The 15,836-nt window shown below is 44.6% G+C and overlaps 1 protein-coding gene across 1 annotated transcript in view; it reads left to right on the top strand.

The window, feature by feature from the left end:
- Cers3 (ceramide synthase 3) overlaps window positions 1–15,836 on the top strand; it is a 94,991-nt gene that overhangs the window by 59,026 nt on the left and 20,129 nt on the right. The window contains exon 10 of the mRNA XM_052711906.1: window positions 5,958–6,111. Within this exon, the coding sequence (XP_052567866.1) occupies window positions 5,958–6,111 (154 nt within the window). The remainder of the gene's footprint in view (window positions 1–5,957; window positions 6,112–15,836) is intronic.

Below are 15,836 nucleotides of genomic sequence, written 5' to 3'. Positions count from 1 at the left end.
CCCGCCCATTTAAAGAAAAATTCCACTCAGCTGGTATAAAGTGGGGACATGGTAAAATAGGAAGCAGGCAAACAGCATACATGTCGGCGCACATAGATTGTCGGGGAGGACCAGTGCCATGGTGGCACAAAGTGAGATTGGACCATCCTTTCGTGAGGTCCTGAAAAATGGCAGACGAGTATCACAATGGTCCCTCCCCTCCATACCCTCTGTCCTCCCACAGAGAATGTTCCCAAGGCACCTCCCACTCTGCCCTCCTCCCGGCCTGATCTCCACTCTCAAGTGCCTCCTTCCAGAGTCCAGCCAGTTCTGCAGCTCAGAGGTGGGGCCGCTCTAATTGTGTTCCTGTCGGGCCTCGTTTAGGAGAGGAAGCCCTCCCCCACCCCCAAGCAGCTGAAGTCAGAAAGGCAGCGAGGGCGAGGGCGATGGCTTTAATTGCCATGTTTTGAGGGCTTACTGTGTGATGAGCCCTTCCCGAGGCACCAAGGGCAGCGCTGTAACTCCAAGAGGAGGGGGACATGGAGTTATCATTTTATAGATGAACTGGAGCCCATCCGGTGGAGGCACTCCCTGAAATCTGTGATCTCTGACCTGCCCCTCATAGGCTCCAGAGCCCCGCCTTTGGCGCCCCCTCTCTGCCCACTGCTCAGCTCCCAGAGTGTATGCGCACCTCAACAGAGGCTTCTTATTTTCCAGGAGTTCTGCAGGTTTGTTAGGCTGGCTGTGGGTCTCCCCAGAGCTCCCAGGCCTCAGGGGTGCGGTCACCCCATGACTAGGGAACTAGGGCAAATGGCATCATGCCATGGATCCTGCTGGGAAAGCTGTGCCAGGTGCCTCAATCCTTATTTAAAATCAACTTTTCCCGTCGATCTTAAAAGGAAGGCCACACCCTTAATTTATCCTGCTGTGAAATTCTACCGGAACATCTCCACCCACCTCTGGCCCCTCTCTCCCTGTAAGGAGTTTTAAGCTACAGAGCTCTCACTATGGAGGAAACTGCCGCTGAGGCTCTTTCAACCCCCAGAATTTCCCCTCGTGTTGCCCTAGGAGTTTCTGTACATGCAGTGAAAGATTCCTCCACCGGAATGCTGTCTTCTACCTTCACGTTCCACGAGGAGAAGCAGGAGGTCAGTCTTGCTTCAGTGAGGATCCTCTTCCAGGCCCCACACCCTGCTCTCTCCTTACATGAATCACAGTGAGCATTTTTTGTGTTTGCTAGTTCACATTATCTGGTAAACTGCGAAAAGAACGTTTTTCTGGTGTCTTCCTTTGTCAGTTTTGACACTAAACAGATTTCTGCTAGAAGTTTGGGTAAGGGGCAAGGACCTGGAGAAAGGAGAACACAGATGACCACAGATGCTGCTGTGGCTTTGGGAATCTGCCGGCTGGGGAGACACACCCATGGGGCAACTGTCACCGAGAAGCAGGCTGAAGTCAGCCCAGATGCTAGTCCCAAGGACCCAGGGGAAAGTTATAAATTCAGGGGCACCCAGAATAGCGTGGAGACTCTTATTCTGGAGAGGTGAACAGACACAGAAATATAAAAATGTCGTGATGTGGGCTGGGTGTTACTCTGGTGGAGTCTTGCCTAACATGCACCGGGCCATGGGTCCAATCCTCAGCGCTGGAGGGAAGAAAGAGGGCATAGCAACTTGTAAGTTGCCCACAACCAGTAAATACCCTCACACCCATGGGGAGGGAGAGCCACTGTTTTTAATTGTATAATTCATCATTTTATACAATGAGTACAAGCTAATACATTTCTTAAAGGAAAACAGATATCATATACAAACAGGTCACAAAAGAACAAATGAAAATAATAACATGTAAATATAGTGACCTCATCTAAGGTAAGATGTCATTATAAACAGGCAATGCTCTTTTCCATGGAGACTGACAAAACATGGCATTGCTTGGGATCCGAGGAAGTGGTGCCGTCACACTGGGCACAAGAACAAAGTTGTGTGGTTGCACACAGCTGGGTGATATATTACCACACAAAATGAGTGTGGTGTCTGACTCTGGTCTAGGATCTTAGCTTCTCTAAAAGGAGAATCCAACAGTCTTAATCACATGTGTCTCACATAATTCCTGCCATGTTCTTTATAATATAATGAAGATTTGGGAAGAATTTAACTGTCTTATCTGAGAAGAGTTGTAGTATGTTTGTGAAATGGGTCTTGTACAGCTGTTACATAGAATGATATGTGGCAGACAATGGCAAACTGTGCCTTAGAGTTAACTCTAGCTCACACTCTGGTTTGTTCATAAAGTTTTATTGTCATTCACCGAGCCATATTCATTAATTTATATGCAAATGCCATATAGTTGCTCTTTTCTTATAATGGCAGGATTAAGTGGTTGCAACAGAGACCGGATGACCAGTGGCCTGAAGTACTTATTAATACAGAACAAAAGAACTGTGCTTCCTACACACACGGGCTTTTTCTGTTATTATTACTACTTTTATTTTTTGAGATTAATATAATTATGTCATTTCCCTCTTCCCTTTCTTCCCTCCAAACTCTCCCATGTTGTCTTTCAAATTAATTATCTCTCTTTTTCATTAATTATTGTTACATATGTATACGTATTATTAGATACATATATATATGTATTCCTCAAAACATAAATACAACCTGCTCAGTCATCAGAATGTTGTATGTACACGTTTTCAGTCCTGACCATTTGGTATTAGATAACCAGTTGGTGTGCTCTTCCCTGGGGAAGGCTGTCTCTCCAGCTGTCGGCATATCTTAGTTCCCTGGAGTTCTTTGTGTGGAGTTGAGGCCTTATGGTCTTTCCCTGTCCACATTAGCCTGTCTGTTGTTGTCCTTGTTCAGGTCGTGTTTAGGCAGTCACGTTTTTGAGCCTTTATGGGTGTAGCTGCTAGAAGACACAGTCTCACAGCAAGCTCCCTGATCCTCTGGCTCTTACAATCTTTCTACATCCTTTCTTCAGTGGTCCTGGATTCCTGAGGGAGTTGTCTTGTAGATGTGTCCACTGGGACTGGGTGAACATGGCTCTGCATTTTGATTGGTTGTGGTTCTCTATAATGGTCTCAGTCTGTTGCAAAGATCAGGTTTCCTTGATAGAGGTTAAGAACTCTACTTATCTGTGGGTATAAGGACAGATTTTAGACTGTAGTTAGGGATTGTACTGGTTTAGTGAAGTGATAGATGTGGGATCTCCTTTACTATCTGTGACATCAATAGCCCTGGAGAGAACAGACAAGTTTGCTTGCTCCTAATACATAGCCACATTCATTGATATGAAAATTTCTCTGAGACATGGAGTAGGAAAAATCAGGGTCCCAAATCACATGTGTAGTATTATCCCTGATGTATAAAATCATGTGGGTGGACGATAATATGTTAAAATCTGTAAGTTGTGAGACTTTGGGGTGTTTTTTAAACCTCTTCACATTTTATGTGTTTTCTGAATCCTAAATGGACAATAAAGTTATATTTTTGAGTTAAAAAGCAAACTTTAGAGATGTCTGCACAAAAGAATGGGTAAATTATACAGTGAGTTTTTGAGCAGGCAGAACTTGAGCTGGTAACTCACAGAAGAGGAGGCAGCTGCTAAGCAGACACAGAGGACCTTCAAAGACCTGCAAAAGAATGCCTGGTTAAATTGTGTTGAGTTTTATATTAGCAAACCTTAAACCCACCAAATACTGGTGGGGAGGCCCAAATAAACTAGTCATAAATTTCTGATGGCCTTATAATTTGTAATTTTAGAAAATAATGTGGCAACGTTGTGGTACTTTCCAATCTGCTCCTTGGACTTCCACACCTTTGAGGTGCACTCTGAAAGGAGCATCTCTCTGTTATGAACATACACTTCTAAGATCCTCCATGTGGAAAAGACTAGATACACTGAGCTTTTTGAACAGCATGAAGGAATTTCGGCATAAATGGATTTGAATGGTGTCTTAGTCATTATTCTGTTGCTGTAAAGAGACACCAGGACCAGGGAAACTCTTACAAAAGAAAGCATTTAATTGGGGGCTTGCTTACAGTTTCAGAGGGTTAGTCCATGATCATCATGGCAGGGAGCATGGTGGTGTGCAGACAGACATGGTGCTGGAGAAGCTAAGAGTTTTGCATCCTGATCCATAGGCAGAGAGAGAGACACTGGGCCTGGTATGGGCTTTTAAAAAACCTCAAAGCCAGTGACATACTTCCTCCCACAAGGCCACACATACTTCAAGAAGGCCACACCTACTAATCCTTCTCAAATGGTGTCACTCCCTGGTGAATAAGCACTCAAACATGAGCCTCTGGGGCCATTCTTACCAAGCCACCACAGTGTAAAACCTGCCAAGCACTGTATTTAATGTGGGGACATACGTCTCTAGAAGACAATATGCAGAGCTGAGGTAGATGTGAGCAGCAGCCACTCCAGAGAATATGTTAGTCTCTTCTATTCATAATGGCCAAACACAGAAAGCAACTCTAGTGCTCCTCAGTAGGTGAGCAAATGAAGTGTGATGTGTCCCTGGGGACACTGAGTGACACAAAGGAATGCTACTGATTCCCACGGGGACTTCATAGTTGCACTTTTTTGACAGGAATGTCAACTCCCCAACAATGACATGGAAACTTATTATTAATTATGAAAGCTCAGCCTATAGCTTAGGCTTGTTCCTAACTAGCTCTTATAACTTAAATCAACCCATATTTTTTATTAATCTACATTCTACCATGTGGCTTTTACCTCTATCCTATTTTGTCTGTCCGACTAGTTCTGCGTCTGGCAGTCTTCTCTTGGCATCTCCATCCTTCTTCTTCCCAGAATCCTCTCTGCCTGGAAATTCTGCCTAGTTACCGGCCATTCAGCTTTTTATTAAAACAATAACAGTGACACATCTTCACAGTATACAACAAGATTATTCCACAACAGAAGTTGGTTGAGTCACAAAAGCAGTGGGCAAGAAAGAGACAACAGTCTCCCAAACACACTCTGGGGAGCAGAGAAGTGGTTGTACTGGTTAAGGGTGGAGAGGGTAACCGCAGGGGGATAGATCACAGCATTCCTAGGCACTGTGGCCTCTTCTATGGCCTATAGCTCACTGAACTCTATGCCAAACCCCAGGAAATGTGGCTATATGCTAATTTAAAAATTAAATTAAATAACTATGAGGAAGAAAAGGAAGATGAGGCACTAAGATTACAGTATCACTTAAGAAGGTGATACTGTGACAATTTTTTGTCCTTTTTCTTGTTTTCCCAATGTAAATGAGCAAATTATTTTTATAAGTAAATGTATGTTTATAACCCAACCTTTCTAAGTACTCTAAAATCACAGCAGTATGAGGTCTGCTGAAAGAGCATTCAGCCTTTTATCCTGGAGTAGTAGCTGAAGGTCCTATGCATCTTGATACATTGTGTTCAGGAGTCTGGGTATGCAGCAGATACAGCAGGCAGCTCACTTCATGAAATGGAAGCAGTCATGAAGTATGTGTTTGCTGAAGGGGTACTGAGGGGTGAATCCAGCCTTGTGTATGCTAGGTACTTGCTCTCACTGAACTACATCCCAGACTTCTCAAGTCACCGCTGACACCAAGTAAATGACCCACGTCACAAGGTGCCACATGTAAACACACTGTCAAAGTTGCTTCCATGACGTCTCTCTTCCTAGAAGGTAAAGAGGGTCCATGGAAGCTTCTCTGTCTATGGAGAGGACACTGAGGCACAGGTGCTCTCAGGCGAGCAGTGCCACGAAGCATCATTTGGTTTTGTTTTTCTCCCCAGAGACAGGCTTCACTTTTTGATGGTCTGCCAAGTGTGAATAAATGGTAATATTGACCCTTTTTTTTTCCTACAAAGAATTTTATGGACACCGTTTGAAATTACTTAGTGGTGTATGTTTGGGAAGAAAAAATGTGCTGACTTGTTGAAAATTCACCAGTGATTTGACCATAGTGAGATTTCCCACCTGTTTTTTCCCAGGATTCTGTACTGCACCCTGATCATGCCTCTGCACTACCTCGAACCGTTCTTCTCGTATATCTTCCTCAACCTCCAGCTCATGGTCCTGCAGGGCCTTCACCTGTACTGGGGCTACTTTATAATGAAGATGCTCAACAGGTGTATATTCACGAAGGTGAGTGCTCTCCAGTCCGAGCTGTTTCCAAGGTGATGTCTCCATGGCCACAGGAAAAGCGAGGTGCAGACAGTGGAGTGCTGCGTCCATCCATCATGTTGTTTGCCTTATTGTGGACTGGGAATAGAAGCTAGGCCCTCTGCAGGTTATGTTCCGTGGCTAGGCTATGTCGCTGGCACACTTGGAACGAATGTCAGTGAGCATAAATGTAGGAACACGGTTTTAACCAGAGTTATTTATTTGTATTGGTTGTTTGAGGTGCTGGGGATCAAACCCAGGGTGTCGCACATGCTAGGGTAGTGCTCCACCAGTGAACAGTTGTCTGGGTTTTATGCTAAAGATGTTCTCTACAGCATAGTCAGATTTTTCATGAGTGGGTCTTTGCTGTGGGGGCTCGGGGTGTAGTCAGCGATGGAGTGTGCTCCAGCTCTGAAGAGGAAGGAAGAACTTTATTAGAGGGTATGGTAGTCGGAATTTTTTAAACTATTTATGTATGAGTGTTTTATCTGCATGTATGCCTGCATGCCATAATAGGGCATCAGAGCATCAGATCCTATTACAGATGGTTGTGAACCACCATGTGGTTCTGGGATTGAACCCAGGTCCTCTGGAAGAGCAGTCAGTGCTCTTAACCGCTGAACCATCTTTCCAGCCCTGGTAGTTGGAAATTTTTTAATCCAAAAGTATGGCTGCTACTTTGAGAAACCCTTGAGTCAGAATTTGTTTTTATTGAGATGTGTGTGTGTGTGTGTGTGTGTGTGTGTGTGTGTATGAATGTGTGTTTTATGTATGTGTGAATGTGTATATATGTAGCTGTACATGTGTATGTGTGTTATATGTATGTGTGCATGTGTGTGTGCATGTGTGTATGTAGCTGTACGTGTGTATGTGTGTTATATGTGTGTGTATGCAGCTGCACATGTATGTGTGTGTTATATGTATGTGTGCATGTGTGTGTATGCAGCTGTACATGTGTGTGTGTGTGTTATATGTGTGTGTATGCCGCTGCACATGTGTATATGTAAGGATAGATATGGAGACCAGAGGTCAATGTCAGGTGTCTTCCTCAATCACTCTCCACCTCATTTTTTTTTTTTTTTTTTTTGAGACAGGGTCTCTCACTGACTGGGAGCTCACTGATTTGGCTATACTGTTTGGCCAATAAGCTCCGGACTCTGCCTCCTCAGTGCTGAGATTTCACATGTGTTCCTAATTGTGTGGCTTTTACGTGGGTGCTGGGGCTCTGAACTCAGGTTCTCATGAGCCATCTCCTCACCCCAGGGTGAGGAACACATCAGAGCCTTACGTTTCTCTGCTGGGCGTCCAGTTTGCATGGGATGCTTTTTCCATGAGCTTGCTTCCGCTTTTGGAGTATTGCCCATCATTTGGCTGTAGTTTGTTTCTGAAAACAGCTTTGCTAAATACAGCAACACATTGCTTAACTGCAGATCATATTCATGGATGCATTGCTAGATGATTAAGTCATTGTGTGAACTCACACAGAACTAGTTGGTATTGGCAACTACATACTTAGGCTATATGGTGTAGCCTACAGCTCCTAGGGTCAAAATGAATACATCATGAGGCTAATTGAAACAGAAGATAAAAATGATGAGAGGTGCTAAACATTGAAATGTATGAGACTGGACTAAAGTAACACAGCTGCACCATTACAGTATGCTTCTATATAAATATGCAAAGGTCTCACTGTATGATGATGATGAAGGCTATACAGTAAATACATAAGCAAGTAACATTCATATATCATCATCATAATTGTCTCTGCTGTAATTTTATGCACCCAGCAGCACAGTAGATGTACTGACACCAGCGTTACTGCACAAATGCAAGTAACACATTATACTTAGGTATCAGGACACCTGCTGCCCCCACTGGCTGACAATGGGCACTTGTCAGTTCACTGTGGTCTTACAGGACTAGCAGGATATGTGTGGTTGGAAATGACCGAAAGGTGGTTATGTAATACACGACTACAAATTCCTATTGCCTTTTAGATTTTTGGCAATTTACATTTATTTTGTATTTGGTCTTGACTTAAAGTTCAGAAACAGTAAGGACAGGACTTGAGAAATGCACAAGGTGCAATCACAGACTTAGGGAAGTAATCCACTCCCTAGCAACAATTACAGTGTATGAAATGGAGTGTGCTACACAGTGGTTGCAGGGACTTGTTATGGAGGCAAAAGCCATTGACTCTGAGGACCAGTGCAGACTACTGAGTAATGGGATTTGAGCTGGACATTGAAGGCAAGTAAAGAAAGTTGGACCTCTTTCTGTGACTAGAGGAACTTTGTTAAGCATCTTGCATGGTGATAGATGGAGCTGGTCCCCCCTGGGGTGCCACCACCTGTGTGTAACAGCCTTGTCTCACCAATGAAGAGTTAAATTAACTCTTCATTAACTCTTCATTAACAAGTAGCTGCATTCTAATTGGATAAATTCATTTTTCACCAAATCTGATTTATTCATTTTTCTGCTTTATTAAATTTATCTGAAAGGCCACTAAAGAATGAACAAATGAAATTGTCATTGCAGTCACTGGCCTCTGAGTTCTCAACTATCTCTTAGCCTCTGGATCTAGAGATTTGAGCCACATCTGGATTAACATTTTTTAAAACCAAACTCTGAGAAGTTTGGGTCTCTTTTTCAGGGGGCAGGGTCTCATTATGTAGCTCTGGCTGGCCTACAACTCACTATGTAGAGCAGGTTGACTTCAAACTTACAGAGATCCTCTTGGCTCTGTCTCCCCAGTGCTGGGATTAAAGGTGCACATGTCACCTCTCCAGGCTGCCTGAAAACTGACTTTCCTCCAAAACTGGAATGCCAAGAAATGAACTTTTACTAATGCTCTAGATCGGTGTTGTAGCTCACAGGAACTCTCGGCGTCTTCCTGTGAAAATGACACCTCTGCGTGACAGACAGTTAAGAGCAGGAGTGGGTTCCAGGGTCTTCCTGTGAAAATGGCGCCTCTGCATGACAGACAGTTAAGAGCAGGAGTGGGTTCCAGGGTCTTCCTGTGAAAATGGCGCCTCTGCATGACAGACAGTTAAGAGCAGGAGTGGGTTCCAGGGTCTTCCTGTGAAAATGGCGCCTCTGCGTGACAGACAGTTAAGAGCAGGAGTGGGTTCCAGGCTGGACAGTCACACAACCGGTGCATGCAGTACTTGGCATTCAAAGGGGACGTCTGCGAACCTGCTGTCCCATGGGTCGGGCCTTCCTGGACCTCCAGTCCTTGTAGAGAGACTGTCCTCACATTAACTGGTGAGTGACACTATTCCAGCTCTGGCAGGAAGCCGGGGAGGCCACACCCAGAGGCCAGTGGAAACCCTTGTTTGGTTTCATTGTGACTTTCACAATTCTGATGCCTAATGGGTCATACCAGGCCAGATTAGAAATGCAGCAGCCTGGCAGACTGTGAGCAGGAATCCCTGGCTTCTCATGCCATACTGGGAAAAGCTGTTTCCAAATGCAGTTGGACGGCAGCGTGGCCCCGCAGCACTAATTCTTGCCATGCACATGACTTCAGCTGGCTTGCACATGGGGTCCCTTCTCTGCTGCAGTGGCAAAACTGGCTGTGAAACCAGCAAACTCCTCCAAAGCCGTAAAGCCTCCTTTTAAAGAGGCATTTGAAGGCAGAGTTGCACTGCAAGGGGAGAGGAGGAGCTGAGAGTTTTCGAGGAGCAAGGGGACCACCTGCCAGCTCTGTTTCCAAAGCACTTAGTATTCCATGCAGCCCCATTGTTACTAAGCGGACTAATTCTTGAATAGGTTAAAAATGGAATTACAGAAGTTCATAGATGTCCAAAACTGTCTTTTGAGTCTTATAGTGGGTTAAGAATTTGTCCCTTCAGCTCCTTTACACGTGGCAGGCTCTCAGAAAGGAATTTTGAATATGCAGAGGTAGGTAATTTCAGAGAAACAAGTCACACTATTTCAGGTGGTATTGTATGACAAAACTTTTTTCCTGGGGAGATGCAACACACATATCTACTCACCCTAGATAGGGAAGCACCAACAGACCTAAGTATGGATACCACCAAAGTCCAATTTAGTGAACCAATGAGTTTTATTGGGATTACTTATAGGAATATGGGTGAGTGGCTACTTACAGGAGGAGAAATGACTCACAGACAGCTGCATCACCAAAGCCCACCCCAGCTGGGTGACAGCTCACAAAGCTAACCTTGGAGCACACTGCACAGCCTGCAGGCAGCTCAACTGGTTAGGGAGTGTCCTTTCCAGGTGCCTCAGTTTTCCTAAACCTCTTCCAGGCATCCTGGCTGGTTTCTGCTTCTTTCAGGCAGCTGGTCTGGCCTCAGTCTTCTTTACAGTTTGACTTAGCTGGGTCTGAGAGGGACTCTTGGCTTTTATTGCTTACCCTGGCCTGGCAGGGTGGGGCTAGTGAATCTGGTCAGTTTCAGGGACTTCCTGAAGGTATCTGAGTTGTTTCCCTTCCTGTTTAAGGAGCTTCCCTGCAAGATGGAGTGATTCAAACTCAGAAGAAAGAATACACAGCAGGTGGAAAGTTACAAAATAATGATTTACTCATTTTTGGACTCCTGTATTTGTATAGCAGGCTGAAAAGAAGGCTAAAGCTAGCATGCTTTGTAATGGTCACTTTTTCCAGTAACCAGAGTCCTTGCATGTACATAGCAAATGAAGGGTGTCCACTATTTGCTTTTGTCCTTTAATATCTGAAAGTGAGACTCTCACTACAGGGCCGGGGGCAGAGGGTCAGCGAGTAAAGTTCTTGCCTTGCAAGCAGGAGGACCTGAATTCAATCCTGGAACCCATATGAAGAAGTCAGGCATGATGGCACCTCTTATGACCCCAGTACTTGAGATGCAGAGACAAAAGGGTCCCTTTGGTTTGCTAACAAGCTAGTTCAGCCCTGTTGATGTGCTTTAGGTCAATGAGAAATGTGGTCTCAAAGGAAGTGGAATGTATTCCTAAGGATGATGCCGAAGGTTGCCACCTACCTCCATACATGCACTCACACACCTCTATAGAGGTGCACCCTTACACACATGAACATACACACATGCATGAATAAAAAAGAATACAGTTATAAAGTTACAAAATAATGGAATCTGATATACATAGACCATGCTTAGCAGACATCTTACTGCTTGAGAACAAGACTTGATATTGAAACTTGATTCCTAAAAAATGGGTGGTTTTCTGATGAGCTACCAACCCACATACATGAAGAAACATGACAAGCTGACATATTCATCTTGTCAATCTCCATGCAAACATGAGAAGTGCTCTTAGAGGAAATTGGAAGCGACATGGCATACTTTTGTTTAACATGACTTCAGAGAATCTGGTCATCCTTAAGCTCTCATTTCTCTCTAAATGGTACTGTGAGTCCAGGCATGTCTCTGTGACATCTTGTGCTGGTGAACAGCCAAGACACTCAGGAGGAGCCAGAGATCACAGTCATCATAGCCAGGTTGGAGACGCTCTCCCCTTGGCAACCTGGCCCCGCCTCCTGAAACTAACAGTGACACTTTGTAGGGTCTGCACTGAGTCCGTGAATAGTGGAACAAGTTAGTGACCATGAGGAGACGGAGGCCTGCATGGAATTTACACAGTGACTTCATGACAAAGCTGAAGGCCCTCACTGTGGAAAACTTCACCTTTTGTCTTAGTCTTCATCTGGACTAACTATAGAAAGTGAGTAACAGAAAAGTAAGTGAAAATTCTTGCGTGGAGTCAAAAATAACAAGTAGATAAAAATGCCAAGTCCTCAAAATATGAGATTAAAAGGCAGCACGGGGCAGAGGAGGTGACTCAGTTGGCAGAGTTCTTGCTGTGCATAGTAAGGCTCTGAGTTCAATCCCCCAGTCCATATGAAAGTCCAAGCCACACTGTAATCTCAGTCCTGAGGGAGTGGCGGTGGGAAGGTCCCCAGGAGTCACTGGCCATCCCGGCTAGCTGAATTGGACCCAGTCTCAGAAAACAGGCCAACAGCTCCTGCAGAACAATATCCAAGATTGTTTTCTGGAGACCATATGCAGGCTCACGCACACACACACACACACACACACACACACACACACACACACACAACCTACTCACATGTGCATAAATGTACAACCCCCAACACAAAATAATAAACTTAGACTATAATTCAGCACACATCCTTTAATTTACTTTTAAACTTATTAAAAGCCAAAGAGATGCTTTCTTAGTTATTTTTATTCTAAAATCCCTTCTGTTTAAAGTAATCGAGTAGCGAAGAACACAGGTTCTTCACAGGGTCCATTTCCAGCTCTTCCTTTTCCTGGGTGAGTGACGATGCTCCTGTTATCCATGTCCATTGCCTCAGTCTCCTCATTTGTGACCTGGGGCTGATGACACGTGTAGCTGCTCACACAGTGTTGGACACACCGAGGACGCTCTGTGGCCTGTCTGCCATCAGTGCTGGCACTTCAGCAGTGGCCTCCCACTGACTCACAGAAGGCGTCCAGGCGGGTTGCCCGACACCTGACTCCTGGTCAGGCCTATCACCTGGCTTCTGCAGGCTGTCACACAGCTGATGTCAGATGTCAGGACCCTTGGCTTCCAACCAAGGCTCCAATGACAGTTGCCTAAGTTGTCTTCTGCCAGGTGACTTCATGACTCACATTCCAGATGATCCCTGCTGACATAGTCTCTCAGTGTCCCCATGTTACAGAAGAAATATAAAATCCATAACATCCAAGAGGCCTCCAAGTCGCCAAGGTTTTCGAGGGTATAACAGATGTAAAAATGCCCTTTGTTGAGCAAAGCTTCATAAAGGTAGCATGAGTGGTTGAAATGAAATAGCCAAAACCCACTCTCAGTGTATACTTCCGTGTTCCTGAATATACGTGCAGACCAGCTGTTTCTACAGTCTACTCAAGAAACAAGAGTGAACTCATCAGTGTATACTTCCATGTTCCTGAATATGCGTGCAGACCAGCTGTTTCTACAGTCTACTCAAGAAACAACAGTGTACTCATAAATAGCTGCGAGTAGTTGCTTGGCTTAAAGAATTTCAAATTTAGAAATCCTTGTAGAGTATATATTTATTTCCACAACAAAAAAGAAGTCCCCACAGGACTTTAGAGCTGGAAGAGACCTTAAATGGTCCACTCTGGCACATCGCTCTTCTGAAGGCTTTGCTGTCCATAATGAGCACACCACTCACATTCACGGACGTTGACTCACGCTGTCTCTGAGTGTCCTGGTCACTTAATAAAGCCACTATGGTCCTCCTGTTGTAGTGGAAGAGAGCAAGGCGGGTGAAGAAGTGACATGCAGCCCAAGGTCACGGAGCAGTGAGAATGACATCGTGAAGTCCAAGGAACTGGAGTCTGGTTACAGGGTGAACTCTCCTGCTTCTCCAGATGGGCTCAGCTCTTTGACTTAATTATCTTTCTCATTGCTTTACAAAATAATGATGAAGGAACTTCAATTCCTCAGGGAGGGCACTTGAGAAATTTTCATAAAGGCTCTCCATCTCATTCAAGGATTTTCCTGTCTACCATAGCCATGAACCTGTACTTTTATAAGCCTTAAAGGGTAGAATTGCTTAAAGAAATCAAAGTCGGAGAGACAAGTGCCTTCCTAGATGTATGCAAATAAAGGCAAGAAATGTATGATGCACGAGGAGAGGTGCCCATGGAGGAACCCACCTCTTCCCAGAACTCTCAGCCCCTGGCATTTTGGTTACTTTGTCCTTGGCCTGTGGTAGACACACATGTACAACAGGGCACTGAGATAGGTTTCAGAGGAAGACCCAGCCACAGTCCCTATGTGAGATGGAACCAGGGCTAATGGGAAGGGCTTATCTGATAAGAGAGAAACTACGGTCATGCATATCAGTGCCAGAGCTGGCACAGTGACCTGCTGCTGATCAGTGAGGTACCTTTTGTCTACCTCAGGATAATGCTGTCCCAGCACTCTCTCATACTGACTTGTTCAATATACTTTTGTAGTTTGAAATGTAAATTAGCTGTCTGGAAATCCCTCCTTTGTTTGTTTCTGGGATGTCTCTTTCTGTTGGGACAATGTGTGGTGTCCACATGCAGGTACAGCGCGTGTCTCTGTTGGTGACAACACCCACATGTGTCTGAAGCTCTTAATTTAAGCAAGCGAACCTCTGATGGAGAAAAGATTATATTTAAAGAAAACCAGGGGCTTTGGGGCCAGGGGTTGTAGAACAGCTGTTTGCCTTTTCAGTCCATTCTGCCTCTTGGGAAGGCACTATGGAAAGCAGCTGGATGCCAGAGCTGGCTGAGGAGGGGCTCCCCCAGGAGCCTTCAGCTTCTGGGTGTCCATGTGGAATCTGCAAGCCCTCCATCCCCCAAACTTCCTGGAGATTAGCAAGTCATGTGGATGATTTACGGTGCTTGCTTTATTGTGTATTATCTCCATTTGCACACCCTTCAACTTCCTGCCTATTGTTTATTGTGTATTATCTCCATTTGCACACCCTTCAACTTCCTGCCTGTTGTTTATTGTGTATTATCTCCATTTGCACACCCTTCAACTTCCTGCCTGTTGTTTATTGTGTATTATCTCCATTTGCACACCCTTCAACTTCCTGCCTGTTGTTTATTGTGTATTATCTCCATTTGCACACCCTTCAACTTCCTGCCTGTTGTTTATTGTGTATTATCTCCATTTGCACACCCTTCAACTTCCTGCCTGTTGTTTATTGTATATTATCTCCATTTGCACACCCTTCAACTTCCTGCCTGTTGTTTATTGTGTATTATCTCCATTTGCACACCCTTCAACTTCCTGCCTGTTGTTTATTGTGTATTATCTCCATTTGCACACCCTTCAACTTCCTGCCTGTTGTTTATTGTGTATTATCTCCATTTGCACACCCTTCAACTTCCTGCCTGTTGTTATTTCTGACGTTGCTTTTCAAAATGCTGGGGGTGTCAGATCTTTTTAAAAAACTTTATTACATCTATCTACTTCATGTGTGCATTTGTACACTTGTGGAGGTCAGAGGACAATTTCAGGAGTCTGTTCTCTCTCTTCTTCCACCACACAGGTTCCAGGGATTGAATTCAGGTCCTTGGGTTTGGCGGCAGGTACCTTTATCTGCTGAGCCATCTGATCAGTCTAGTGTGGGGAATTCTTTAGAGGCACTAGATAGTGAAATCATTTGCCCAATAGGAAGTCAGCTAGAAAGAAAGCCATCAAAGCACACACCACAGATGGTTGTACTGCTCACATCCAGGCTCTCCCTCCTATCTCCCAAGTAGTGGCTCCCATGGCTCCTAGACCATGGATCGCGTCTTGCTTTGGCTGGAAAGGACAATAAGGGTGGAGAAGGTCCAGGCAAAAACAACTGGAGACTCTCTGACATTGTTGTAACCATGATTTAAAAATCATTTCACAAAAGTGCAGTGAATTTCTATATAATTCTGAAAGGAGCAGATTGTCACCATTTTCTTGGCAAAAAATACTCTCTCTCTCTCTCTCTCTCTCTCTCTCTCTCTCTCTCTCTCTCTCTCTCTCTCTCACACACACACACACACACACACACACACACACACATCTTACCCCCCATACACACAGACAGAGAGAGACAGAGAGGCAGAGAGATTCAGTCTCCACACAGATATCTTCTGTAGAATCCAAGCTTTAGACAAGGGTCCAGACATAATTCATGCTTGTTAATAAATCTACACAACCACACCAGGATGTGAATGTTT

Source organism: Peromyscus californicus, unplaced genomic scaffold, assembly GCF_007827085.1.
Source record: "Peromyscus californicus insignis strain IS unplaced genomic scaffold, ASM782708v3 Scaffold_4__1_contigs__length_199733344, whole genome shotgun sequence".
Taxonomy (NCBI): domain Eukaryota; kingdom Metazoa; phylum Chordata; class Mammalia; order Rodentia; family Cricetidae; genus Peromyscus; species Peromyscus californicus.
The sequence above is the reverse complement of the archived record's forward strand: the minus strand, read 5'-3'. Positions and strand labels throughout refer to the sequence as shown.